Source organism: Alligator sinensis, unplaced genomic scaffold (genome assembly GCF_000455745.1).
Source record: "Alligator sinensis unplaced genomic scaffold, ASM45574v1 scaffold538_1, whole genome shotgun sequence".
NCBI classification, from domain to species: domain Eukaryota; kingdom Metazoa; phylum Chordata; order Crocodylia; family Alligatoridae; genus Alligator; species Alligator sinensis.
Genome location: NW_005842999.1, coordinates 339891 through 365237, shown reverse-complemented (window position 1 = coordinate 365237; position 25347 = coordinate 339891). Strand labels below are relative to the sequence as shown.

The 25347-nt window shown below is 45.9% G+C and overlaps 1 protein-coding gene across 2 annotated transcripts; it reads left to right on the top strand.

The window, feature by feature from the left end:
* Positions 1 to 3348: 3348 nt before the first annotated feature.
* On the top strand, positions 3349 to 23529 carry MALL (mal, T cell differentiation protein like). 2 transcript variants are annotated; one of them, XM_006036679.3, is made up of 4 exons: positions 3349 to 3518; positions 18325 to 18492; positions 21362 to 21499; positions 22331 to 23529. In XM_006036679.3, the coding sequence occupies exons 1-4, from the start codon at positions 3411 to 3413 to the stop codon at positions 22391 to 22393; spliced, it is 477 nt and encodes a 158-aa protein (XP_006036741.1). In that variant the 5' UTR covers positions 3349 to 3410; the 3' UTR covers positions 22394 to 23529. The 2 variants fall into 2 exon arrangements, with proteins under 2 accessions (XP_006036741.1, XP_014381763.1); XM_014526277.2 differs by lacking the exon at positions 3349 to 3518 and adding an exon at positions 17445 to 17580 and having other exon boundaries at positions 22331 to 23527.
* Positions 23530 to 25347: the final 1818 nt, after the last annotated feature.

Sequence of the window (25347 nt, the reverse complement as noted above, 5' to 3'; positions counted from 1 at the left end):
TAGCAGCGGCTGTCAGGGCCACTCAGGGCCTCATGGCACAGCCCCCCTGCACAGTGTGGGGCAGCGGAGGGCAGTGGTTCTCAGCCCCAGTTGCCTGGCACCCGCACTGCCACTGCCACATTGCACAAGTGCAGCCCAGCTCAGTAGGGCACCGCACGGTGCCGCACACTTTCTGACAGCTCAGGATTGCTGGAGCTGTCGCCCGGAGCCTGAGCCATGGCGCCCTGCTGAGCCGAGCCGAGTTGTATCCGTGTGATGCAGCAGCGGCAGCACATGTGCCAGGCGGCTGGGACTGAGCCCTGTTGCCCAACACTGACCTGCGGGAGAGCTGTGCCATGAGGTGAGCGGGGAGACTGGGTTAGGGTTAGGGTCATCTCCGCCCCCCTCCCCCATCCCACCCAACCCCTACTTACTTGGAAGGAAGCCTGGGTCCCTACAGCCTGCATGCTGCTTGCCCTGTGCAGGGGCAAGGGCCAGCCATAGAGACACTGTGGCTGACTACCAGAGCATTTCTGTGGAGGACCCGAGTCTCCGGTTGCCTCAGGGCATGATCCGGGACTGTGCCCTGCCCCGCTTTTTTTGCCCGGGTTTTATTTTGGTACCTGGATGTCCAGTCCAATCCCTTCCAATGAAGGAAATTTCATACTTTCCCTGGGCAGTTTATTCTACTGTTTGTACTGTCAGAACAGTAGGAAGTTTTGTTCTTAGATTTAATTGAGACATGCAGAAAAGCCTTTAGTTGTCTTCGGAGGTTTGGTGGTCAGCTATGGTAGACTTAATTTAATTGTAAAGGAAACCATCACAAAGGATGATTATCAAACATGGGCAGAGGGAAATTGCTAAACTACTGCAAATTACAAAAGCCGAGTAAACCTTTTATTTGCACATATTTTCGTATTTCTTTCCCTTTAACTGTGTGGTCTCTTTTGGGGAATGCCTTATTAAAGATAGTGTTAAATGACTGTTTCCCCCCCAAAAGATGGTTATGAACAGTCTTGAACTGTCCATGTCTATCCCTGGCTTCCCATGCATTCAACTGTGACATAGATAGGACCTGTGGTTCTTTCCCAGGCAACCTGGGGCTGAGGTGGCACTTGGCTTCAGGCTGACTAGCAGATTGCCTGCCTCTTCTCCCTGACTGGCACCAGGCCAGCACACATCCCCCAGACTGGGGGGAAGGCAGTAGAGAGGGCAAGACAAGGGGGCAGGGTGAGGGCAGAAAGGGGTATGGTGGAGATTGGAAATGCAGGATAGTGTGGGCAGAGCCTGAACAGGGACGGGGCAGAATGGTGGGACTGCCTCAGACACCCTGAAGTTTCTCCCTCAACTCCATATGCTTATGCCATTGCATCAACATCCCACATCTTTACCAACTCCTGTTATTTGCCCCAGCACCCCACATCATTCACTTTCACTGGAAAGCCCCATGCTCATATACCCTCTGCATTTGCTGGCACTTAGTTACCCTCAGCAGCCCACACTTTTTATCATCCGCAACACATCATCTTCAGCACTTCACACATTCACTTGCATTTGCATCTGGAAATGAGAAATGCACAATTATTGGCTACCTCTAAAAAGTGTAGTTTAAGCAACTATCAAGAAACTATCAGTTTCACGCTGGCAGAGAGAGACAGGGACAGAAACTCATTCTCCAGGGCAGCATGAAGCTGCATCAGCTGGAAGACTGTCTTCTTTCTTCCTGCCATCCCCTGCCTCTTTCACTGCACACCTCCCAGCTTCTATAATGAATGCAGTAGGGGTCCTGCAGATAACAGACTTCTTTATTGCCCTGCATGGATTGTTTCCCAGAGCACATCCCTTCTGTTTGCAGAATGATGCAGGAGTCCTATAGAATAAAAAGACGATCAAAAATATTTTGCTCAAGCAGCTTTAGTTCTGGCATTTGCCTGATCTTGCAACCTTAATAACATTCTCCTAACATAGTTCTTGTGTTGGTAATATAATATACTGGGAAGGAGGAACCCACAACACACCTATAGGTTGGGGGTGTCCTTCTCATCAGCTCGGAGGCAGAGAGGGATCTTGAAGTCATAATTGACTCCAAGATGAACATGAGCCAGCAGTGTAACGAGGCCATCAACAAGGCCAATCGCACCTTGTCGTGCATTAGCAGGTGCATGACTAATAGAACAAAGGAGGTGATGCTCCCCCTCTATGCGGCACTGGTCAGGCCACAGTTGGAGTACTGTGTCCAGTTTTGGGCGCCACACTTCAAGAGGGACGCGGGGAATCTCGAGAGGGTCCAGAGGAGGGCCACTCGCATGATTAGTGGCCTTCATGATAGACCCTATGGGGGGAGGTTGAGAAAGCTGAATCTCTACAGCCTTCACAAGAGACGGCTGAGGGGAGATCTTGTGGCCACCTATAAATTTATTAGGGGAGGTCAACGGGGAATAGGGGATGCGCTGTTTGCTAAGGCACCCCAGGGAGTGACTAGGAATAATGGGTGTAAACTAGTTGAGAGTGGATTTAGGTTAGATATTAGGAAGAAACTTTTCACAGTAAGGGTGGCCAGGATCTGGAATGGGCTTCCAAGAGAGGTGGTGCTATCACCTAGCTTGGAGGTCTTCAAGAGGCGGCTAGATAGTCACCTGACTGGGGTCATCTGACCTCGGTCCTCTTTCCTGCCAGGGACAGGGAATCAGACACGATGATCCATTGTGGTCCCTTCCGACTCTACAATCTATATATATATATATATATATATATATATATATATGAGTTAAGCAATATCTAAGGTGTGGAGAGTTTGGTAAGGATGTTATGTGGGGAGTTAGCTAACAGCCTGCATGTATATGGGTTGTAAACACCAAAGGAAGAGAATTATTTAAGATGGCACAAGGCAGCAGATCAGGGTGAAGCTCTCTCAATGGGAAGGCCCAAAGCCCGCGGTAGAGTTGGTGTCACTGAGCATTCTGTAGTAGGGTATGTCCCTGCCCTGGCACAGGGATGGGTTGGGTTTCCTGATAGGGTTTTCTCTTCTCTAATTTTGATTGCTCTTTTATCAGGGTCTGTTGAATCTCTTGTTTTGTTTTGGGTATTAGTTAAATGCTACCATGACAAGTCCAGTTTGCAAGGGAGCTCCTATGGCTCTGGCACAAAAATATTGCAACGTGTGCACACACCCAAGTTTTCATTCATTTTTCAAAAATGGCTCTTGATCTGCTTGAGCCCTTTATGGCATGATATTTAGCCAGGGAGTAGCTGATGATTCTTCTAGTTGTAATGAGTGGAGAGACCTGCCAGGCTGGGACTGGTTTTACTGATTACGTCCATATGGGTGTGTCAGTGGTTACTCTTTTAAGCTTTGCATATCAGTGGGATTGCACAGATAAATCCAAGTGTAGCGGAGCTGAAACTGTAGCAATTTACGCAAAGAAGAAGAAATGGCACAAAGCTCTCTCCCACCACCTGCCACCCAACCAGAACCTGTCATACCCTCCGGATCAGCTGTGTTTAAAACAATACCATATGCTTTTATCCTACCAGAGCTAGTAAGTACACTGAACTTGGTTTTGATTTGTTTTAAAGGCTATATCAAATTGTTCATAAAGATGGAGTTGGCCCAAAAAGACATTATGATAAAGAGATTTGAGAGGTAATTACTTTCTCTTGCAAGTTGCATTTAAATTGTAAAGTCACTCTTTGATTTTGATTCGGTCAAAAATTGTACAGAATGATCACAGAAACCTATATAAGGCCTTGTAAGGCACTAAAAAACAAAGCTTTTTGTTCTTTTATGCTGCACAAGCTTTCTTTTAATTATTTATTGTCAGTTATTAAAAAAATTAAGCTTTGTTAACCATTTTCTTCTGAAGAAGTGTATTTTCTCTCTTTTGTATGAAAACTTCCTTAAGGATCAAAGATTGTAAACAGACAGTCAGCTTTTGTAATATGCCAGAGGTCTTAGTTTTTTTGATACTCCTAAGTACAGAGTCCTGTAATGCATTCCAGTGTGATTACTGAGCTTAAGGCAATTGATGTTGTACTTTGATATACAATACAGTAGTTGAAGTCTGTTCACGGTCATTACCTCTGTCACACTGTATCTGCACCACCCATCCAAACCTACATATGCATTTATTTATCTGGCTTATTTGATAATTACAACATCGTATTCACCAATCCAGCAGTTCTGCATAAGCTGCCATTCCCAGTACAAACTACTGTTTAGTCTTTATCACGTCACCATTTTAATGGGTTTCATGCTGAATTATAGTGCCAAGAATATGATACTGATTAAATAGCATGTAAATCCCAAAATATGTTTCATTTGATCATGTTAAATCTTTTTTTGAATACTTATTTCTTTATTTTATTTCTTTATTAGATTTATATGCTGCCCTCCCCAGAAAAGGCTCAGGGCTTTTGTGGCTTCCTCTCAGGAAAGGTTGTGTTGTAGACCTTCAATATAGAACAGGGACTGTGTCCATACTTTTAGAAGTATTTTATAAGATCTGAGTTGATAAGAATTTAAAACCACTGTCTATTTATCAGAAATATGAAGGTGGTTACAGCCCAAAACAACTGTAAGACTTTTCCCTAGATTGCCTCACCTTTTTCAATGACGTGTTTTAAGGTATCAGTAAACAAGCAGTGTGTTTTGCCAATTATTTTGCAAACAAAAAAGGTATTGCCTCTGAAGCTTTTGAACTTCACATGATATATTTTTATGCTTATTTAGAAATGTATGCTCTCTTGAGAACACCTGAGTTCCAGCACCCATTCTTTCTATGGTGCATTCTTTCTATGCAATCGCAGAGTGCCTGCTCTCTCTCTCACATTGCTGTGACAGTGACTCAGCTGAAGTCAGTGAGCTGAATTCTTCTCTTGCAAAAGCTTCAAACTGTTATAACACCCATGTAGTTCTGTGTTGTTTTCACAGTTTAAACAGGTGTGAGATCTGAATTGGCCCGGTGGAACTGAACTAATGTATTTGAGCTTAAACAGCAGCCCCCATAACATTATTATTATTTTTATTCTTTATGTACAAGAGGAGCCCATGCAGGCACATCCTGGTACTTCCTTTTGGGCTCTCAATGTGTATCCATTCCAATGTAGGAAAACTTCATAATACCACTGTTTCACATGCGTTCAATATTAAATATGATATTGCAGGGCAAGCTAATATTAATGTTGAGAGTTGAAGTAGCCTGTTGCTCTCTGTTGTAAGACCCCATTTTCAGTTTCTTAACTTTGTCAAACCATTTGGGCTGAAATTTCCGTTGTTTGCATCAGCCTGTATTTTTTAATATTTTAGCTGAAAGAATTCAGCTCTTTTCTAGGAAAGGGTTATGGGAAAATATTTTGTTTGGTCTGTGCTATGGATGGGTGCCACTGTTCTGTTGAGAATCTCTAGCATGCTTGTTTTAAAGCTTCATCTTGAAGTTTAGCCTGGTGATTCCACTGTTGTGAGGAACATTGCTATTACCATGAAAACCTGCCTAAATTGGGCCAAGTTCTGATCCTCTATGACAGATAGCAGGACATACACGTCTACAATACTGACAGTCAGTGAATCCTCCGCACCTGCCTTCTAGTAACACACCATACTCTCATTCAGAGAAGCTTTATCCTTGGCATGGTGTTTCTGGTGCAACACTTCAAGTAAAGTCCAGCAGTGCTGTCTGTCTACATTTAAAACTATGACTTTTACTATACCAGATAATTTGAGAGCAATTCCAGAGTTAGAATCTCCCCTGCTTGAGGGATCTCATCTGTCTTCTCTGCTTCATAAGCCTCACATGTTAATTATGAACATTTCTTTGAGATGATTCATTCCTACTCAGTAGCGGCTGGTTAATTTGGCAGCTAAATTGTGCAGAGTCCGTCATGGATAATGCTCTGTCCCCTTGCAGTTCTATGCCATCTGCGTTGCATGCATGCTGTTAGCATTAGTGAGAGGTCATGTCATGGGTGACTGGGGCCACCTTAGTCGGGGGGGGGAGGGAGGCATGTGCTCCCCCAGCGATCAGTCAGCAACTGGGGGGGGTGGGTAGGGTAGGTGTCCCCACGGCCAGTCTCGCCGACCAAGGCATCCCCCCCGCGGCTGATTGCACCAACTGGGAAGTGGCCACAGTGCTCCTGGAAGTGGCTGCAGCACTTTATCCAGATGCTCCCACTCCCTGGCCGGCGCTCGCAGGGGAGCACTGGCACTCCCGCCTGCCCCACCTGCCCCTTGCCCAAGCAGGGAGTGGTGGCCTGTCAGGGGGTGCACCCCCGTGCACCCCCTATGCATTGCCACTGGGTCATGTCCAAGCCTAGGCTGGAAGCGCAGATGAGTCTCCAGTGAGTAGAGGGCAATGTGTCAGGCAGAGGGACCAGAAAATGAAGTGATGTTCTTGATACAAAGAGGTTCAGAGATGGTGAGAGAGATAGGCTGACCTAGGCAGAAGTAGAGGGCTGTGTTAGGTTAGCCTGAGGGAGGAGTACAAAAAGTTAGTCTGAAAAGGAAGAGGTGATAGAGGAATCCTGAATAATTCCAGTAGGTGGCTAGAACTTCAGGCAAGGATTTGGGATGGGCTGTAGGCTGTATGTTGTGTTCAGATTCAAAATTAAATTTTGAATCCGTTAAAGTTTTTCTCAGATTTGATATTTTTTGTATGGTTTCCCGTGGCCACTGCTGGGGCTCACAGTCCACAGGGAAGCCATTCTGCACTGCACGACTGTTCCTCTATGGCAGTTTGCCCCTCTCCTCTGGACTTGGCATGCTTTGCAGCCTTTCTCTCTGCAGCCCTTCCCCTCTGCCTTGAGTAGGCCATGTCTTTTGCATTATGAGACAGCAGAGGCACCTGTAGTCACAGAGCAGCTAAGATCAGCCTAGGCACTGAGCAGAGGAAGCAGGCCTGTGAAATCCAGGCCAGCCTGATTGTCTTCTGAGGTGCTGGATGAGGGCAGAGAGAAATGTGTTTTATGAAGAGGCAACATAGAGCTAATCATGTGCAACACTTTTACCATGTCTTCCAGTCAGGCCACTTCTTAAAGATTCAATCAGCAAAGATCTTCACTGTCCCTGTGAAGTGAGCAACTGCTATTACTGTCATCTAACAGATGCAGAACTGTCGGTCAGAAGGATGAAGTGACTGGCCCAAGGTGGCACAGTAGTGGAGTGGAGCATTGAACTCTCATGTCTCCTACCCCTGTGCTTTTAGCTGCTAATGGTGCTCCCTCCCTTAGAAAGCTAGGGTCAAACCGCTGGTAAGCACCTGATGGGAATGCTTTAGGAGAGGGAATACAGTCTGTGAGGAATGCTATGTTGGTCTAAACAGAAAGGGGATAGGTCTGTTTCAGCACTGAAAAGCAGGGAGGCAGAATGGGTTTGCTTCTGTTCAGTGCAAGAAGGTGTAAAGACTGTCAGCAGCTAATATTGCTGAGAGAGAAGTTGAATGAAAAGCACAAAGGGAGGTGCTGAATGGAGAGGCAGTTGACTGAACCCATGTCAGTTCTTGTGCACCCGTGCCTTGCTCAGTACCACGGCATCCCAGCACTTTTTTGCACTGATGGGCTCTGGAAGGAGAGATGATGTGACTGCCCTCTGGAGCTTCAGAGCTCCCAGAGTCATAGCTGGTCTCCTCTGAAAATTGCATTGATAGCTGTGCTGTGTCATTTGGTGATTATGGGCCAATCAAGGGGGATGATCCTGAGGGCTTGGTCAGGGCTGTGGACACCTCAGACAGCTCCTGAAAAAATGAGAAATCTGTTATGCTAGCAGCAGGGAGGATATTTTGGACTATGAAGACCTGTGGAGAAAGCCAATGACAAGAGGGGCTGGCAGGTCCTGTCTCTGATGGCTTTATTGTACGCTCTTTAAAAATGAGATCACCTGTACCAGTGTCTCAGTAACGCTTAATGTTTTAGGAGGCTACATCTGTCAGTGTCTCCAAGGCATGTCACTGATAGCTGAGGCATGTTCCCTTCCCACAACCTGAATGTATAGAGGTAACCTGGGACAGTCCAGGAAAGGAAGAGCAGCCAACAGGAGAAACACAAACTCTGTAACATTTTCTTCCCTGCTTCCTTATCATTCCATTGAAAAAGCAGCCAGACATGCTGCTGAAAGGGTGGCTTAGAAGGGATGTTCCCCCCCATTTCCTGTATCATGAGGCTTTAAATGCCATAGGTCTATAGTCATGGTAAGCTACCTGAGTTCTGAATATAATACGTTGTAAAGCTGAACTAGATTTTGCTCTTCTCCTGCTTTCTCTGCCAAACCTGTCTGATTGCTCCAAGGAGCTGGGCCACCATCTCCCCTCACTTTGCTGCTGGCTCAGCTGCCAGAAACAAATGCAGAGCCCTGAGCAAGCTGAAGCAAAAACATCACTGCGGTTTTGGGAGTGATAAGTTCACCATCTGATTTTCCTTGGCACCGCTGTTGCTGTGCAGGGCAGTTCTGGAAACACCTGAAAAAAGTATGTATTTCTTTCATGCTTCTGATCTGAATAATTTTGCCAGCAACAAAGACCTGAAGAGAGAGACATGGCAATGTTCTCATCTTTAGTGATGTATAACCAAAACTACATATCTGTGAAATGCTGTTTTACTACAAAAGGCAGGTACATTGTGAATATACATGCTCGACATGGGTGGAATTCTGGCTCCATAGAATTCAATTACATAACTCCCATGGCTTTCTGTGGGGCCTGGATATCACTCTATGAGTGAATACTTTGGGGTCTGGTCCTATTTCACTTAAATTACCATAAACCAGGAGCAATTATTGAAGTCAATGGAGCTACAGGGGTGTTGAAGTCAGAATTGAGTCCATTGGTTTTTTGGGTAGCAAGAAGTAACAGAAGCACGAAGAGTTAAGAAACAAAAGTTCTCATTGAAAATGGGCAGGCACCAAAACACTGGCTCTGCAAAGGCTAACATGACCCTTGAATGCATGAGGGAAGGGTGTGTAAAGTGAAATAAAGATAAGGAAAAGCTGGTGCATCTGCACCTTCTGGATCCATTCTTGGACACAGAGGATCACTAGGTACGTCTACACACACATTAACATGCTTTTAGTTAATGCACATTAAATCTAGTACCTCCATTGTGAGGTACAAGGAAAATGTGCCTTCACCTGTCTTAATGTGTTTTAACTAAAGAGCAACAGGTTAAGTGATGCTTAATGCACATGAACTAAATAGCATTTTTTAGTGATGCTTTAATGCACATTAAAATAGGCTAATGTATATTAAAACATCACTTGTAGACACACTCACTGAGAAGTGAAATGGGGATTTGTGAGCATGTGGAATTAAAGTGAACTGAGCCTATGCCAGTCCAGGGCTTTGCTTCAAAATCACACAGATTTTGGGTACACCCAGGTGAAGTGAATGGAGTTTTGACGGTCTTTTCTTTTTGGGACTTCAGTTTTATTTGATCTTGAATTGCACCAAAGTGTGAGCTTGTGTGGACTGAAAACAAGAAAACACCTCCCTCATCCCCTCCAGACACACAGCCCCTGGAAAAAAATGTCATTGCTGAGTTCCATATTCTGATCTGAGGTCCACTGGAATGAATAGGAAACTTTCCTTTGATTACAGTAGGACTTGGACCAGCCCCCTAACTTGTAATGGGACAAGGAGACAACTCTCATGTTTTACACTAGTATAAGCCTACTGGTTCCAGTACAACTACTCCTGGTTTAGAAGGAGAGAGGAGGAACAGGTATAGGAATGGTAACATCCTCACTTGCTGAAAGAGGAAATACTCACACTGCTGTCTTGAAGAACAATTCACCTTCTGAGAGAGAGATCTTGGGTCAGTACTAGACTATAATCTTCATTCCTCCTCACTTCTCCTGCTTTCTTTTATCCTTAATAAAATTTAAATAAAGTCTCTCTCTTTTCACACAGCCCAACATACCCGCACATTACATCTTTCTGATCTTTGAGCTTTATGACTGTCAAGGACTCTAAATTCAGACCTGGCTTCTCTTTTACATCTTAAAGTTCCTTACAGTCATTCCTCTTGGCTCTGAGTGAATATGATCTCAGTTCTCTTGGCTTCCAGACAGCACAAATGCAGCCTTACTAGAATTCTTGATGTAGTCATTACAGAAATATAAATCCATTCCATTGGACCAAGGTTAGGCCTTGAATAAGTAGGTATTTTGCAGAAAGTAAAGGTGTGGCCAGGTATTATTGATTTTACTATTTCCAAAATTGTTAATGGCCCAATTAGTGTCTATACAAAAGACTGGATTGTAGATAGATAATGGAAAATCATATTCTTGCCACAACTCATTTGGTGGAAGTGGAGATAGCCCATTGCTGCCACTGCTGATTGTTAATATGCTAAACCTACTTAGTTTAGAAAAATTAGAAGTATCTGCTTTCTGGCATTGAGTTCTGTGCTGTGGGAAGGGCAGGGCAGGGTAGGGTAGGGCAGGGAGAGATGGGTGGAGGGACTGAGTTATGGGAGAGAGGGAGCAGGCAGGAGGCGGAATACCTTACCCAAGCAGTGAGGCATGACATATCTTGCATACCTGAGCATTTAATAGCCTTTGGGATTACACAGCACACACACAAAGGTCAATTGGGTTCTCACCTCTAGAGAAGTGCAATTATCCTCTCAGAATGGCCTCTCAGTCATCACAGATAAATAAATCACCCTGCCAGAAGTAAAATGATGCTAGAGACGCTTCCTGCTCACAGTGTTCCTGTCCTCAGCAGAAGTAATCTGTTGCCTAGCTGCTTTGTCTGCACCTCTGTAAACAGATGGGCACTGGATCACGTGGGGACTGTGGAATGTGGGGAGGAGGGAGTCAGTCAAAAGCACTGCATCCTTCTAGACTCCAGCCCGAGCGCTCAAAGCAGCTATCACCAGGAATTGCTCCAGGCACCACACTAAGAGTAGGACTAGCCTCTTACATTTCCAACTTTCAAATGTACGGGCACATAGGGAAACAGGAAATAGGAATAGGATGGGAAGCTGAAGACCTGGAATAGGTCTACATGAAGTTGAAGGAAGTTTTGCCCATTTATGCAGACCCAACACCCCCCCAAAGTTCTCAGCATTCCAATTTCTTGGAGTTTTCAGGGAATTTCCCAAAAATCTTTGATTCAGAAGCAGGCAGAAGGCTGCTTTCCTTTGTAAGGAAGACAGTTTCACTTGAATAAAGGTCCTGTTTTAGCATCAGATGTCAAATCAGTGGGAACACTACACAGTTCCTCAGCATTTTCAAATAACATGCAAATACCATATTTCCACCTGTAACAGGCTGTATCCCTAGGCATGGTGATGGCTCCCTTTGTCAACTGAGTAGCTCCTGCTTCAATCCAGTTCCCTAATCTCTCCTCCACTCTCTCACCTACCATGCCTTCCTGCAATTATTTAACTTGGGGAAAAAGTAGGCTGCCTGTGCCCCAGAATGATTTCTGGTCTGCTGTTGGTCAGTGCACTAGCAACATTAGCCTTATGGGTCAATTTTGTGGACTGTGACCTCCTCTCTAGTCATGCTCATGCCTTGCAGGTGTTAACTGTTAATGTTCAAATGGGTCCTAGACCCTAGTCTAATATATGGTCCTCTCTGGCCTTTGTGTCTTTCAGCACCCCAGTGGCCTCCCAGCCCTAGTCCAAAGCATGGCCCTCTCCAGCTTCTGTCTTTAAGAGTCTCAGTTCAATATGTGAACCCTCTCTGGCCTCTGCCTCTCATGTGCTAAACTGTAGATTGTTTCCTGCCTGGTCAGGTTCAAGCCCCCTCATGCCTTCCTGGCACTATTAGGATCTCTGCCTGCCTTTGCTAGGCTCAGTCCAGTCCATTGGTCATAACTACAGTGAAAAGGTAAGCCCTCCAGTTATAACTCAGATTAGAAGGACCCAGGTTACTTAATACAATTTGGCTCTTGGCAAGCCCCCAGCTCCTTGTTTGCTGTCTGCAGGGCAGTGGGGTTCCCCAGCAATCTCTCAGCTACAGTCACCACTACACAGAGCTACATCCCTCACCACACATAAGGCCAGACTGCTTTTCTAGACTCAGCCTAGGTTATATATCCACCAAGCTATGCTCTTGGGAGTCACATGCCTGCCTTTGTGCTACTGCAGGTGTCCTCTATTAAAGTCCACAAATCAACCAAACTACAGTAAGTAGTAGATTTCCTCTTCTCCAGGCTGAACTCTGTCCTACAGTGCTAGCACTAGTACTGCAGTAACTACTCTGTTATCCGAGCCACCCTGCCCTACTGTCTTACCTGAGCCTTTTATTCTGCACTGGGTGCCTGCAGCCTATCAGTCCCCTATTGACTAGCTTGTCCTGGCTGCTGGTAAGCAATTCCCTGCACCTGGGGCTCCCTGTGGCTTTTGACCACTCTTAAAGTAACAGGGAGTTCTGTCTAATATATGGTCTCTTCTAGCCTAAATCCTATCCTCTTTGTCCTGTCGTTTGACCGCCCCCAGTGAGACATTTAAGCATGTGACTGTCACACATTGAGATTTGAAGGCCAAGTCCAACCAGGCTTCATACTCAAGGAGCTAGATATTCTGGTCAGGTGTTTGAATCATAACTGACCAACACAAGGCTGTTTGGTACATAGAGCGCCACCTGGAATGTAACTTAGTTTTCAGAAATGTAGAGCCCTTTGCAGCTTCTATTCTGATTGTGATGGGAGAGCAGGAGCCATGTCTTCATTGGCCTGAAGCATTGTACTAGCCTCCAGTAATCTGTTGCTGTCTTGCTCAACCAGAAAGATAAGGGCAGCACATTTACAGATCAAACTGTTCTTGATAGGAATGTGAAAACATAAGCATCATTTTCCAGGGCAGAGGGTGGGGGTTTCAGCTACATTTCTGCTTGGCATTTGTGGCCTCTTATTGGAGTTCTCTGGCTGGATGACATCCTCTGGGTAAAGCTGGGAGGTGCTGGGTCTCTACACATGGATGGCAGCGTCTGCCTTTGCTTTAACCAACATAAATATTCTGCTGTTTTGCATTTGAGTGATTCACTGCATTCAGATCTCGGAGGCCTACAAGGAACATTTCACAAAATTAACAGGCTGAGCTTGTATGATTTCATAGATTCATAGATTTCTCGAGTCAGAAGGGACCTGGTAGATCATTGGGTCCGACCCCCTGCTCCAGGTAGGGAAGAGTAGTGGGGTTAAGTAACCCCAGCCAGATGCCTGTCTAATCTCCTCTTGAACACCACCAGGGTAGGAGAAAGCACCACCTCCCTTGGGAGCCCATTCCATATTTTGGCAGCTCTTACTGTAAAGAATGTCTTCCTTATGTCCAATCTAAATCTGTTCTCCTTCAGTTTGTGGCCATTATTTCTGGTAACCCCAAGGGGTGCCCTGGCAAACAGAGTGTCCCCTATTCCCTGCTGACACCCCCCCCCCCCCCCATGGGTTTTGGGGCAGCCCAAAAAGCACCCCGAGTTTGTAGGCAGCCACAAGATCACCTCTCAGCCTTCTCTTGCGGAGGCTGAAAAGATTCAGGTCCCTCAGTCTGTCTTCATAGGATCTTACCTGCAGGCCCTCAACCATATGAGTAGCCCTTCTCTGAATCCTCTTAAGGTTATCCACACCCCTCTTGAAGTGCGGCGCCCAAAACTGGACACAGTACTCCATCTGCAGCCTCACCAAAGCCACATAGAGGGGAATTATCACCTACTCGTGATGCACCTGCTGATGCAAGAAAGAGTGCGGTTAGCCTTGCTTATTCCCTCATCACACTGGTGACTCATGTTCATTTTTGCATCAGCCATTTTTGTGTCAACCATGAGAGCATAATATGCACTAATGCTGAATGGCAAAGGCTCCAGTATTATAAATCCCTTAGCAGGGGTTGGCAGCCTATGGCCCCCAGCAGGATCTGACCCATGAAGAGCTCCAAATCCAGCCTGGGAAGGTCTGACCCAGCTCAGTGGGGCACTGGAGGATTGGGTGGCATGTAGCTGAACCAAGTCGCCCCTCCCCTCTGCAGCACTGTCCTCCACAGCCCTCTCTGCTGCTCTCCTTCTTGCCTGTGCTTGCTTTGCTGCAGAGGGGACAGGTATCTGCAGCAAGGTTATAAACAGACAGTTTGAGATTTGCAGCCCATGGGGATAAAATGTTGCCGCCCCTGCCCTAGAGGCCTGAATGCTTAGCCTAACCCCTCACATTTATCAAATAATGTAGGTAATTTTGTGGGGAATTGATTACTGTGCATTTGCTGATCCCTTTTGCTTCCGTTCAGAATTTCCTTGTGCCTGCTTATTGGGATGTGAAGCCATCTGTGGGTTTTGATCCTAGCTAGAAGCAGGAAGCAAAGGTAGTGAGAGATATGGAACTGCTAGGAATATATTTGTAAAATTAACTAAATACACTGTGAGAGCAGTACTGTCCCAGCCGAGTTTGCTTGTGGCACGTTCCTGCACAGCCCCTACAGAGTGTGGCTTCCTGACTCCAGTGACTGGGGGAGGAGAGCAAGGGGGGAACATCCTGAGGGGCATCCACAGCACCAGCCACACAAGCTGGGCTGCATCAATCTCCACTCCCACACAGGAGTTTGAGTTCAGGCTGCCCAGAGACTCTGCCTACCTGCCCTAATTCACCCAGATAGAAACTTCAACTTTTAAAGTGTTTGTAGCAGCAGGTACCATCAGCATATTGCAGGAAGGATGCTGATGAGCTGGCAGGGAGTGGTGGAGCAGAGGTGGTGCCAGCAACCGGGGACACAAAGACCAAAATGCCTTATTTTTCTGTCTGAAACCTTTCCAGAAGCTAGGGTGTTTGGAATTCAAGGACAGCACAGTCTGAGCGGGCCACAAGATGAAGCACTAGTCTGTTGGAGAGGAGGCAAATGTTCTGGTGCTCCTACTGAAAGTCAAGGGAGGGTAGTTCTGCAGGTGCCTGCCTGCCTCCCCAGAGCAAAGACAAACTGACCTGGAAGGGGGCAGTGTGATCCATCCTTGCAAAGTGACTGGGCAGAGAGAGTCTTTGTGGGGAGCACCATATGAATGGAATGTCATTCTCAGTTGGAGACATGCTGAGATGGGGAAAGGACTAAGGCAGCCAGTGCTCAGCCTAGGCCAGGGGGATGCCCTCCTCTGGGTATGACTGGAGAGGGAAAATTGCAAATGCCTGGGGAAATCATGCCATTAGTTGGTGGCGCACTAGTGAATTGGGAAAGCTGCCCTAAGGGACCATCAAGGATTTGGGGCCACAGAGCTCAGGGACACAGCATAAAGGGTGAAGGCAGCACTGGTACAATTAAAACTGCAGAAATCAGTAGCAGCACTGCTCAGAGCAGTCCCAGAGCCCAGAAGGAAAGAGACTAAAGAGCAGGTAGCTCCATAGCACCTGAAAATCCTGAGACTGAAATGGAGATGGGCAGGCAATCTATCAAGAAGAACCAGGTGGTGCCCTCATTCCCTGATCAGGGGCCCTGGAGGGAGGCACCAAAAGCTGTAGAGGACTGGAGTTGCTGGAGTTATGAAGAGTTTGGACATTTTAGCCCAGTGGTATTAGACAAGCTGGCCAAGGTGTAGTCAGTGGTGATGCATAGAGGGTGCATGTGCACTCCCTGAGAGCGCCAGTGCCCCCCCTTGATTGGCCATGCTTGCCAGTTAGGTGAGGGCAGGCAGGGCAGGTGGGAGCGCCGGTGCCCCCACTGCAAGTGCCGACCGGGGAGTGGAGTGCTGTGGCACTCCCAGAAACGGCCACAGCCACTTCCAGAAGTGGCCGCACTGATTGGCTGTCTCATGATTGGCTGCAGGGGCCCCCTTCCCCCTGGTTTCTAACTGGTTGTTGCGGGGGGGGTGCCCCCCTGACTAAGGCAGCACCAGTCACCCATGGGTGTAGTGACACAAACTGCTGCTGCAAATCCCAGCCCCTTGATGTGTGTGTATTCCCTTTGTGGGGAGTCATATCTATCTGCCTAAGAGTCCCATGTGAAATCCTTATTGATTCTGTAACCCTTCCCCAGTACCAGGGCCAGGCACTATACCAGATTCAAGATCCTCAGGGTATCAATAGTTTTGGGCTCTCCTTCAGGCAGCTCAGCTAGCTGAGGTGTCCTGCTAAAAAGAAAAGGTGTGCTCTTCACTCTCACCTTCCCAAGAATCCACTCCAGCTTAAGTAACAAATAGGGTTCTTTATTTTAGCTATAACTATTTAAAGAAAAGATTAATAATAAATATAATATATATATTACATTACATAGGTTCAACAACACCCATTAAAACCCATAACCAAAATATTATCTATAAACCCAACATTAGTGAATAGTTCATCCAACAAGTGATCCCACATACAACAGTCCTATCAATATATGTCCATTCCCAGATTATAGACTCTCAAACTCAGTTCAACTAGGAATTCAGTTCACTCTAATAAAAATAAACTTTTGCTGTGTGGTCACCAGATGGCAGTGTGCATCTTCTACAGGTATGGAGTACAGTGTTTCTTTCAAGCAGAAACCTCTGTCCTGAAGGCAGCAGGATGATTCCTTCCCTGTAAACAAACTTCTTACAAGCACTATGGGGTTAAATGCTTCCCCATGTTCCCTTTCCTTCTGAAACTAGGGCTGCTTAATAGAGATTGCCTCCCTTTACCGGCAGGTCTCCTCTTCCTGCAGCTTAAACTTTCCCATGGCTCAGACCCAGCCACAAGCACAGACTCCCGGCCTCCCCTTTCCTGGGGCATCCGAGTCCTGAGTTTGCACAGCTCCTTAATGAGCACCACAGGCTGTCCATCTTTCCTGGTGTGTTGGCTCCCCGGAACAGGCTTTCAGTCCCCTGGGTGGAAAGACTGTCCCAATCCTCTCCCTCCTCTCTCTTTCCTGCCATCTGCTGTGCTTATATCCCAGACACAGTCAACCAGATCCCTCCATTTTGCTGGCAATCCAATCAGTTGCATGCATATTTTTAGGCTTGCACCTTTTCAGAGGTCCTGCATGCAAGCCCCTTCCTGTCCTTTTTGCAAAGGCTCCAACATTGCTTCCCTGCCCAGCCTGCTGTCTCCGAAGCTGGGCAGCTGTTACAATTCTGTGGCACAAGTGTGTGTACAACTTGAGAGGCTTTGGAAAGCAATCTTTGGGGAGAGACAGCAGGAGTGAACTCCCTATGGTAGAGTGATCAGAAAAATACAAAGATAGAGGTGGGCGGTAAGCACTGACTGGCAAGCCAGTATATGGACTGATATACCTATGTCAGTGCGGGATTTCACTATGGCACCAGACTGATGCAGGAGAATTCATGGAGCCTGATATTCCAGTGAGGTCATGATGGCCCTTAATACAAGGCATACAACCTGCCCTGAAATTGGAAAGCACCTTCTTATAACTCACTGCATGGGGCTGTTGGTGTGTGAGGGAAGCTATAGGGGAGAAGGTAATAATCTTCCCCAGGTGGAAGGAGTAAATACAACCCAGGGCACAGATGAAGCAAACAATGGCAGACAAGGGAGGGATGTGGAGCCATCTGGTGAGCTGCAAGGTTTGCCAGTGGCTGCTCCCTTAGGAAATATCATCCACCCAGGAAGTTGATTCAGCACCAGGGAGCTGATGGTCAGATTCTAATGCACCCCAGAGTGGAGGGGCAATTAAGTTCTGTGTCTACAGCTGTACAGCCTCATGCAGAGCAAGGAGGTGAGTGTTAAGAAGTTCAGAGGGACTTAGCAGGGACATACAAGAAGTTAGGGAAACTGGCTTGAGTGAGGGATGCCTGTTGAAGAGCACAGATATCACCCAAGTTATGACTTGCAGTTATGTGTGAGGTCAAATAAAGGGTCTAAGAAGAGCCCAGATTGCACAGTTTAGCTGGCTGTTGCCTTACAAAGTTCCAGGGCGTGAAATATCAGTGTGTGATGGACACCTAATTTTACCACTCCTAAAGCAGGGGCTTCATACAAGCTGGACCATGGAAGTTGTAATGGCTGCTTCTGATCCCAGAAGCCAGGTAGGACCAACACAGCCAGGAGACTTGAACCACAGACTCAGAGCTCAGTCACTTCTCCTCAGGGGAGAAGCAGAGGCTGAGATTCTCATCTGTGCACTTGTGGAAGATGAACCAGTTTGGGTAGTGGAGATAGAATGGGGCAATAGCCATGTCAGAGAAAACAGAGAAGGTTTTTGCACACTATGGCCTGTAGGAATAGGAAGACCCTCCCCTGTTTGACGTAACACTTATGCACTTGCTTAGTTCACTCTATTGATCATTTTATCTATCATATACCTTTCCCATGGCAGGGGTGGAAAAGGGTTAGGGTTGCTGTGTGTGGCATATCCACAGAAGAAATGATTTCCTGGCCCTGCAGGGAGGACAGGAAATCAAACCTATTTCTGAGTGATCTATCAATTACCTTCACTGAGTTCCTTGTTGGTTTTTAACAGGTGTTTGGAACCTGGGTCTGGATCCTAGTTGCTGCCACCTCAGTGCATTTTCCATTGCTGCAGGGATGGGTTATGTACGTGTCAGTAAGTTCATTTATCATCTCCCTGGCACTTCTGCTGGTTTACCTGTTTGGATTTCACAGAAACAATGAAAATTGGAGAATCATGGTAAGAACACACACTGTTGTGCCGGGTGCTGCTGCTGGGGGTGGGCCTTGTCCCTGTGGCTGGTCTTCAGCTTCAAGGCTCACTGTTGTGGTCATCTAAGAGCATGCATACATGAAGTAGCTCATATATTAGTACGGATGTAGAAGTCACATACAACAAAATACAGGTGAAGTAATAATATGCCTGAATCTTAACTTGGGATTTCCTGGTTTCACTTGTAAATGAATAAAAAAACCCAGAGACAAGTAAAGAGCCTGGGGATTTGGATAAAAACTTAGCAAGGGGAAGCAACAATAGAAACCTTAGTAATGTTCTCAGGGAGAGGATAAGACAGTCAGTTAGATACCTGAATTTTTTTATCTACTGATGTGAGAAGTATGGGGAACAAACAGCACAACTTGGAGATCCTAGTACAATCACAGAATGATGGTGTAATTGGAATTATGGAGATGTGGTGGGATAGCTCACATGACTGGAGTATGGACATGGATGGGTATAGCTTGTTCAGGAAGGGTAGGCAGGGGAGAAAAGAAGGAGGTGTTGTCCTGTGTATAAAGGCAATGTACATGAGTTCTGAGGTGCAGTACTAAGTGGAAGGTGGACTTGTTGAAATCCTCTGGGTAAAGGTCACAAGGGACTGCAACAGAGGGGATGTCATGATGGGCATCTGCTTTAGGTCACCAAACTAGGACGAGGAGGTGGACAAGGCCTTCTTTAAACTATTGACAGAAACTTGCAAATAGCAGGATTTGATTCTCATGGGGAACCTTAGTTACTGAGATATCTGTTCAGAGGGAAACAGCAGTGTGCAAGCAGTCCAGTAAATTCCTGGAGTGTGTTGGGGATAACTTTGATACAGATGGTAGAGAGGCCAACTAGGGGGAGAAACTCTTCTTGACTTACTGCTCACAAACATAGAAGAACTGGTTGAAAATGTGAAGATGGATGGTACTGCCTTGAGTGGCAATGAGCATGAAATGACAGAGTTCAAGAACCTAAGGGGAGAAAGGAAGGAAAGCAGCAGAATAAGGACACTGGACTTCAGAAAAGCAGACTTTAACAAGCCCAGGAAACTGGTGGGCAGGATCCCCTGGGAGGCAAGTCTTAAGGAAAAGGAGTCCAGAAAAGCTGTCTATACTTTAAGGATGCCCTTTAAAAAGCACAGGAGCAAGCTGTACCAATGTGACAGAAGTCTGGGAAGTGCAACAGCAAACCAGTATGGCTATATATACAGCAATCTCTTCAATGAGTTGAAACCCAAAAAAGGAATTCTATAAAAATGTAAGCTTGGTTATAGTACTAGGGAAAAGTATAAGAGTATCACATGGCATGCAAGGAGAAAATGAGGAAGGCCAAGGCACAATTTTTGATGCAAGTGGCAAGAGACATAAAAGGAGATAACAAGGGATTCTACAAGTATGTCAAAAGTAAGAGGAAAACCAACCAGAGCAACCATAGGTCCCTTGCAGAACGCAGAAGGCAATCTGGTTATGGATGATACGGAAAAGACTGAAGCACTTAATTTCTTTTTTACTCCTATTTTCACAAATAGGGGCAGCTACCATATGACAGTTGCAGTTGACAGCAAAGATTGGGAAGGAGACAAACAGTCTGGAGTAGTAGAACAAGTTATGGATTGGGCTAGGAGCTGGAATGTCCTGGATAGACTGGAGAAGTGGTCAGATGAGATAATCAGATGAGATTCAACAAGGGCAAGGGGAAAGTCCTTCACTTGGGATGGAATAATTGCATGCACAAATACAGAAAAGGGAACGACTGGCCGGGTTGCAGTAATGCAGAGAAGAAACCAGGGGTTACAGTGGACCATAAACTGAATATGAACCAACAGTGTGCTCTTATTGCAAAAAAAAAAAAAAGCCAACAGCATACTGAGTTGTATTAACAGGAGGGTCACTTGCAAATCCAAGGAAGGACTTCTTCTGTTCTATTCAGCACTGGTGAGGCCTCACTTGGAGTATTGTGTCCAGTTTAGGGCCCCACACTTCAAGAAGAATATTAAGTTTTGAAAGTGTCCAGAGCAGAGCAGCAAAAATAATTGGCAATTTGGGAAGCAAGATTTATGAAGAAAGCTTGAAAGAACTAGGGTTATTTAGTCAAGAGAAGAAAAGACTGGAGGGTGGAAGGCAATTTGATAGCAGTCTTCGAATACCTGAAGGGTGATTTACAGAGGACTTTCTGTGGTTGTAGGGGACAGAACTAGGAGCAGTTGCCTCAAACTGCAGCAAGGGAAATTAGAAAGCTGGAGATTAGGAGGAACTTTCTGACTATAAATGTAGACAGGTATTGGAACAGGATACCTAGAGAAACTGTGGAATATCCATCCTCGGAATTTTTCAAAAGCAGGTTAGACAGACACATGGCTGGGATAGGTTTGTCAGGGGTTCATCAGGTGACTTTGTAAGGTCCCTTCCAGTCCTACTTTCCTATGACCCTATGATTCTATGACTTCTCAAAGTTTGAACAATGAAACATGAATCCAGCACCGGTGTATGTTTTCCCTCAGATTAATATTGTTCTGTCACTAAATGTGACACTGCCGTTGAGGACATACCATCTTTCCAAGCTATGTTTTTAAGTAGCTTCTGACTTTCAAAATGTTTGCTCTTGGGCTTAGCTAGCATGTGTTTCATCCCATCCCACTTGGAACACTTGAGATTGTGCCAGCTGTTTTGTGTGTCCTGAAGACACTGCTCTTCCCTCTTGCTGAAAACTGCCATTATACAGCTGACAGGAATAGCTATGCTATTGGATGTGGAGATTAGGCTGCCTTCTGTGTGTGGTGAGGAGTTCTCTACATCATGCCTGTGTTTTGGCACCATACTTTCCTCACTTGTCTCTCCTTTCTCAGGATAGTCTTTACCATGGGACCACCGGGATTTTATACATGAGTGCTGCAGCTCTACAAGCAAATGCAACAATCCGCTCTGAAACTGAAGTGCCAGCAGCCTATACGCCTCAGTACTATCAGATCAATGCTGCTGCCTCGGTAGGTCAAATCCCCAGGATGCTGGTTAGCGTTCAATCTGTGTAACCATCTCCTTTCTCCCCAGAATTTCCATGGGGGGAAAATTTCATTGTTGCTGCAATTTTTAAATGTTGTCTTGAGAAAATCAAAACAAAGTATTTCACTGTGTGTCTGGCTGTCCCAAATCAAAATGTTTTGCCTCCTCAAGCCCAATAGAAGCATTTTTGTTTTAGGGCAGTTTGATAGTAATCGTGTCTGCTGGAGCTTCTGTAGTGCCTTATGGGATTGACAGTACAGTTCAGTGATTTATACTGCCTCCCCTCTCCTGTGGTCTGGGCTACCTGGTTAGACTTCACCTCTTTTGATACATTGGGTTCTTTCCTCCTCTATCACTCATGTGCCATGGGAGTCCCCTGAGCATGGTGAATTTTGGGAAATGTCAGCCTATGAGGACACCAGTTCAGAGAGAAATGGAACAGACAAATTATGGCTGTCAGGAGGTGCTGAGGATGGCCGGCCACTGACTGAATCAACCCAAAATATGTTATTGATGTGCTTCTGAATCCATTTTTTTTAAAGAAACTTTTTGTTCCATAAAAAAATTGATATGTTGACTTTTCTTTTCAATATGGGACAGAGAAAGAGTTCTGTCTTTCAGCCAATGTTCTTCAGCTTTTCCCCACTGTTACAGCCTGAGCTTTTTCATTAAGAGATGGGAGGGATCATCTAAAGAGAGAGAAATCCGCTGATGACAAGGCATTGCATGGATACCCAAGGACATCAGTCACCCCAAAGCAGCAATCAACAGGGGAGGCTCATTTTACAGTAACATCCTCTCTGTTTTTCTTTCAGTTCTTTGCCTTTATCACGGCTCTACTATATATTTTGCATGCCTTCAGCATTTACTACCAATGAAGATTGATGGAAAGGATAGAAGATAGGTGTCAAAGAAACAGAGTAGCAACTTCTGGAATTGTATCTTTAAAACAATGGCTTATCTTGATGAAGAACAGAGTTTGAATGTAAATGGCTCTCTGAGCCTGCCATTGTTTTCTTTTAAGTTGAAATAGTGTTTGTTTTGTAAGCCTGTACTGAAGTCCTCCTTTTTATACAGTGTTGTGTGTTTTTGTCAGACAATAGCATAATTTAGGAAAAGCTAATTTCAAATATCTCTACCCAGAATATGACAGTTGCTCTTCCCAATGTACCTGCTCTGGAGCCCACTGTCATTTCCAAAGATTTTCAGTCTTGTATAGTCATGGTGGAGAATACAGGAAATACCTTATTGGATAATACAAAGCTCCCTTTATTTTCTTATGACACCTCTTCTGGAATGGGTGGTTGTTTTAATTTAGCTTCTCTCCTAATCTGGGATGATTGTAACTGTAATACTTCCCAGCTCCTCCAGCTTGGGTAGGCAAATACTAGTCCACCAGGTGCTTAGCTGAACCCTTTTCCCACTCCTGCTTCCCCTGGAACAATTTTGCTCTTGTGCAAAAAGCCACTGCAAGGTGCACAGAAGCCCTTGGGCTGAAGGTTCCATAGACTCCCATGGAGCAGGATTTCACCCTCTGGTCAGATTCCCAGTCTTGCTTTAGGAAGGACAGCCTCTAGTTTTCCACACAGAGGTCCTTATTGAGAAATAAGGAGGAGCAGAGGCAAATACCATTGCATTTTCCACCCTGGCTGTGGCAGTGAGGCTGTGTTAATTCAGGTTGGGAAGTTTCAGTGAGACACCCAAACAACAACTCTGTAAAGCGTGTGCAGATATGAAGGGTGGTTGTTAATAATAAAAGGTCTCACACACAGGTGTTTCTGTCACCTGTACATGCCCCATGCTGGCATGCGAAGGCCAGATGATGCGCCAGATTTTGGGTCCTCAGGGTGCCAGTTGCCCTGGGAACCCCTCAGTCAGACTACTAACTGAGGTGTCCCATGGAGAGGTGTGTCCCTCACCCTCGCCATCCAGAAATTTGCTCTGAACCTGATGAACATGTTATTCTTTATTATACACAACCAATTTATAAATAAAAATATAATAACAATAGTAAGAACAAAACTAACAATTTAGATAAAATTTACCACTACAAAGTTAGGTGGATAACCCCAGCACACTGGGTGGTCCCACTTGTGTTAAACAACCTAAATAACTAAATTAACCTCATTATAACCTTTTAAAGCAGTTTCCCTCATAACTCAATTGATTTCCTTCTGGTCACTATCAACTTCCTATAACGCTAAATAGCAACACAGCTATAACTATGATCCACCACTAGATAGGTGGTGGAGGCAAGGCTTCTGCTGCTCAGGGGAAAGTGGGCTCTTTTAATCATTCCTGGTAACACAGCAAAACAGGCTCTGAACAGCTGCTGCAGGCAATAGGCTCCGCTTGTTTCCTTTACTGGCAGGTTGTTCTCTAAAGCAGTTTCCTTCTGAAAATACACTTACTGCAAACACTAGTGATTAGGTGTCCCCTCACACATCCATGCTGGTTTGTTTTCTCTCAGCCCACCCCATCTCGGGGCTGTCTTCCCCCCCCCCCAGTACATCTACCTGCAGACAGGGGTTTCCCTCTGCAGGTCTCTGACTCTGTGGCTTGAGCCTTCCCAGATTGGATTTCACTCCAATGTCTCAGTCGGACACAACTCATAGCTTGGTCATTAACCCTTTAAGGGCTTGACTGATTCTCCCAACCCCAGCAAGCCTAACAGCCTTGCTTACCACCTCGCTTTTGTTTCCTTCTGGAAATACACTACCTGTGTCCCTGGTTGCACAGCTCTGAACCCAGTGGGGAATCATCTTCTCACGGGACAACACAGGCTCTTCCCCATCCTGATGCCTGCTCCCTGGGCAAGTTTCAAATTGGTCCCCACCGGCTTGGGCTGAGTCTGTGCCCCCTCTCTCCAAGGCTAGAGTTGGCTCCTTCCACCTTCTCCTTCTCTTTTCTGTCCCTCAGGTTTTATGGCTCAGTAGCAGCCAATCGAAGCCCCCAGGTTGCAATGCAGTCACAATTTAAATACTCTGGTCACAATTTAAACACTCCAATAAGAAGTATGCATTGTGCACTGCATACCCTCCTGTCTGGTAAAGCTTATGCACCCTCTGCAAAGTTTTGCCACCCTTTTGTTGCAGAGCTCTTAAGCACAGCTCACCCATTCAGCTTGCAACCAGGTGAGCTTTGCAGCTGTTACATGTAGGAGTGTGTGTGTCACTGCTGTGGGGCAGGAAACTAAGAAGTGCCCTGGCACATCCTGTTCCATAGGTCCTGTGTGGCTGCGGCAATCACACTGTGCACTCTGTTTCTGCTCCTCAGGGAGACACCAGGCCATGTCCCCTCTGCCTCAGGCCCACACCCAGGAACAATGCAGGGACTTATGCCAAGCTGTGCCATACATGCTGCCTCCCAGTATAGGGGTAACAGTCGCTGCTGTGGTGCCTTGCGGGTCTCAGCACATCATCCTGACACAGGGAAATGGGAGGTGGAGCTCAGGGAGGCAGAGGATGAGATAGCTTCAGGCATTGACATCTTCCTTGGTATTTGATGGACAGCTCCCAGACCATCCCATTTACCTTGGCTGTGATCAATAAAGAAATTCTTTACCTGTTTCATTGCCACCTAAAACTGTGCCTTGTATGTAGACATAGGTGACCATGGGGCTCCCAGAATGACGTGGGTTGGATGCCAGGGAGACCACTCACAGAAACTTCTGTGGGTGTAGGCTGGGGAGTGTGGGGGCATCATTAGCGCTGGATTGCTACTTGTATGACACCCTAAATTTGAATGGATCACTTGCAGATTGGTCGTGTGGTCTGGGAAGCCAATAAGTAGGCTACTAGGCAAAGCACATTTTTGTAGTCTTTGGAAAATG

Coding starts and splice junctions, on each gene's coding strand:
- MALL (XM_006036679.3), top strand. CDS start 3,411: ATGGCACAAAGCTCTCTCCCACCACCTGCCACCCAACCAGAACCTGTC. Junction 3,519..18,324: donor CTTTTATCCTACCAGAGCTA/GTAAGTACACTG, acceptor GGTTTTTAACAG/GTGTTTGGAACCTGGGTCTG. Junction 18,493..21,361: donor ATGAAAATTGGAGAATCATG/GTAAGAACACAC, acceptor CTCCTTTCTCAG/GATAGTCTTTACCATGGGAC.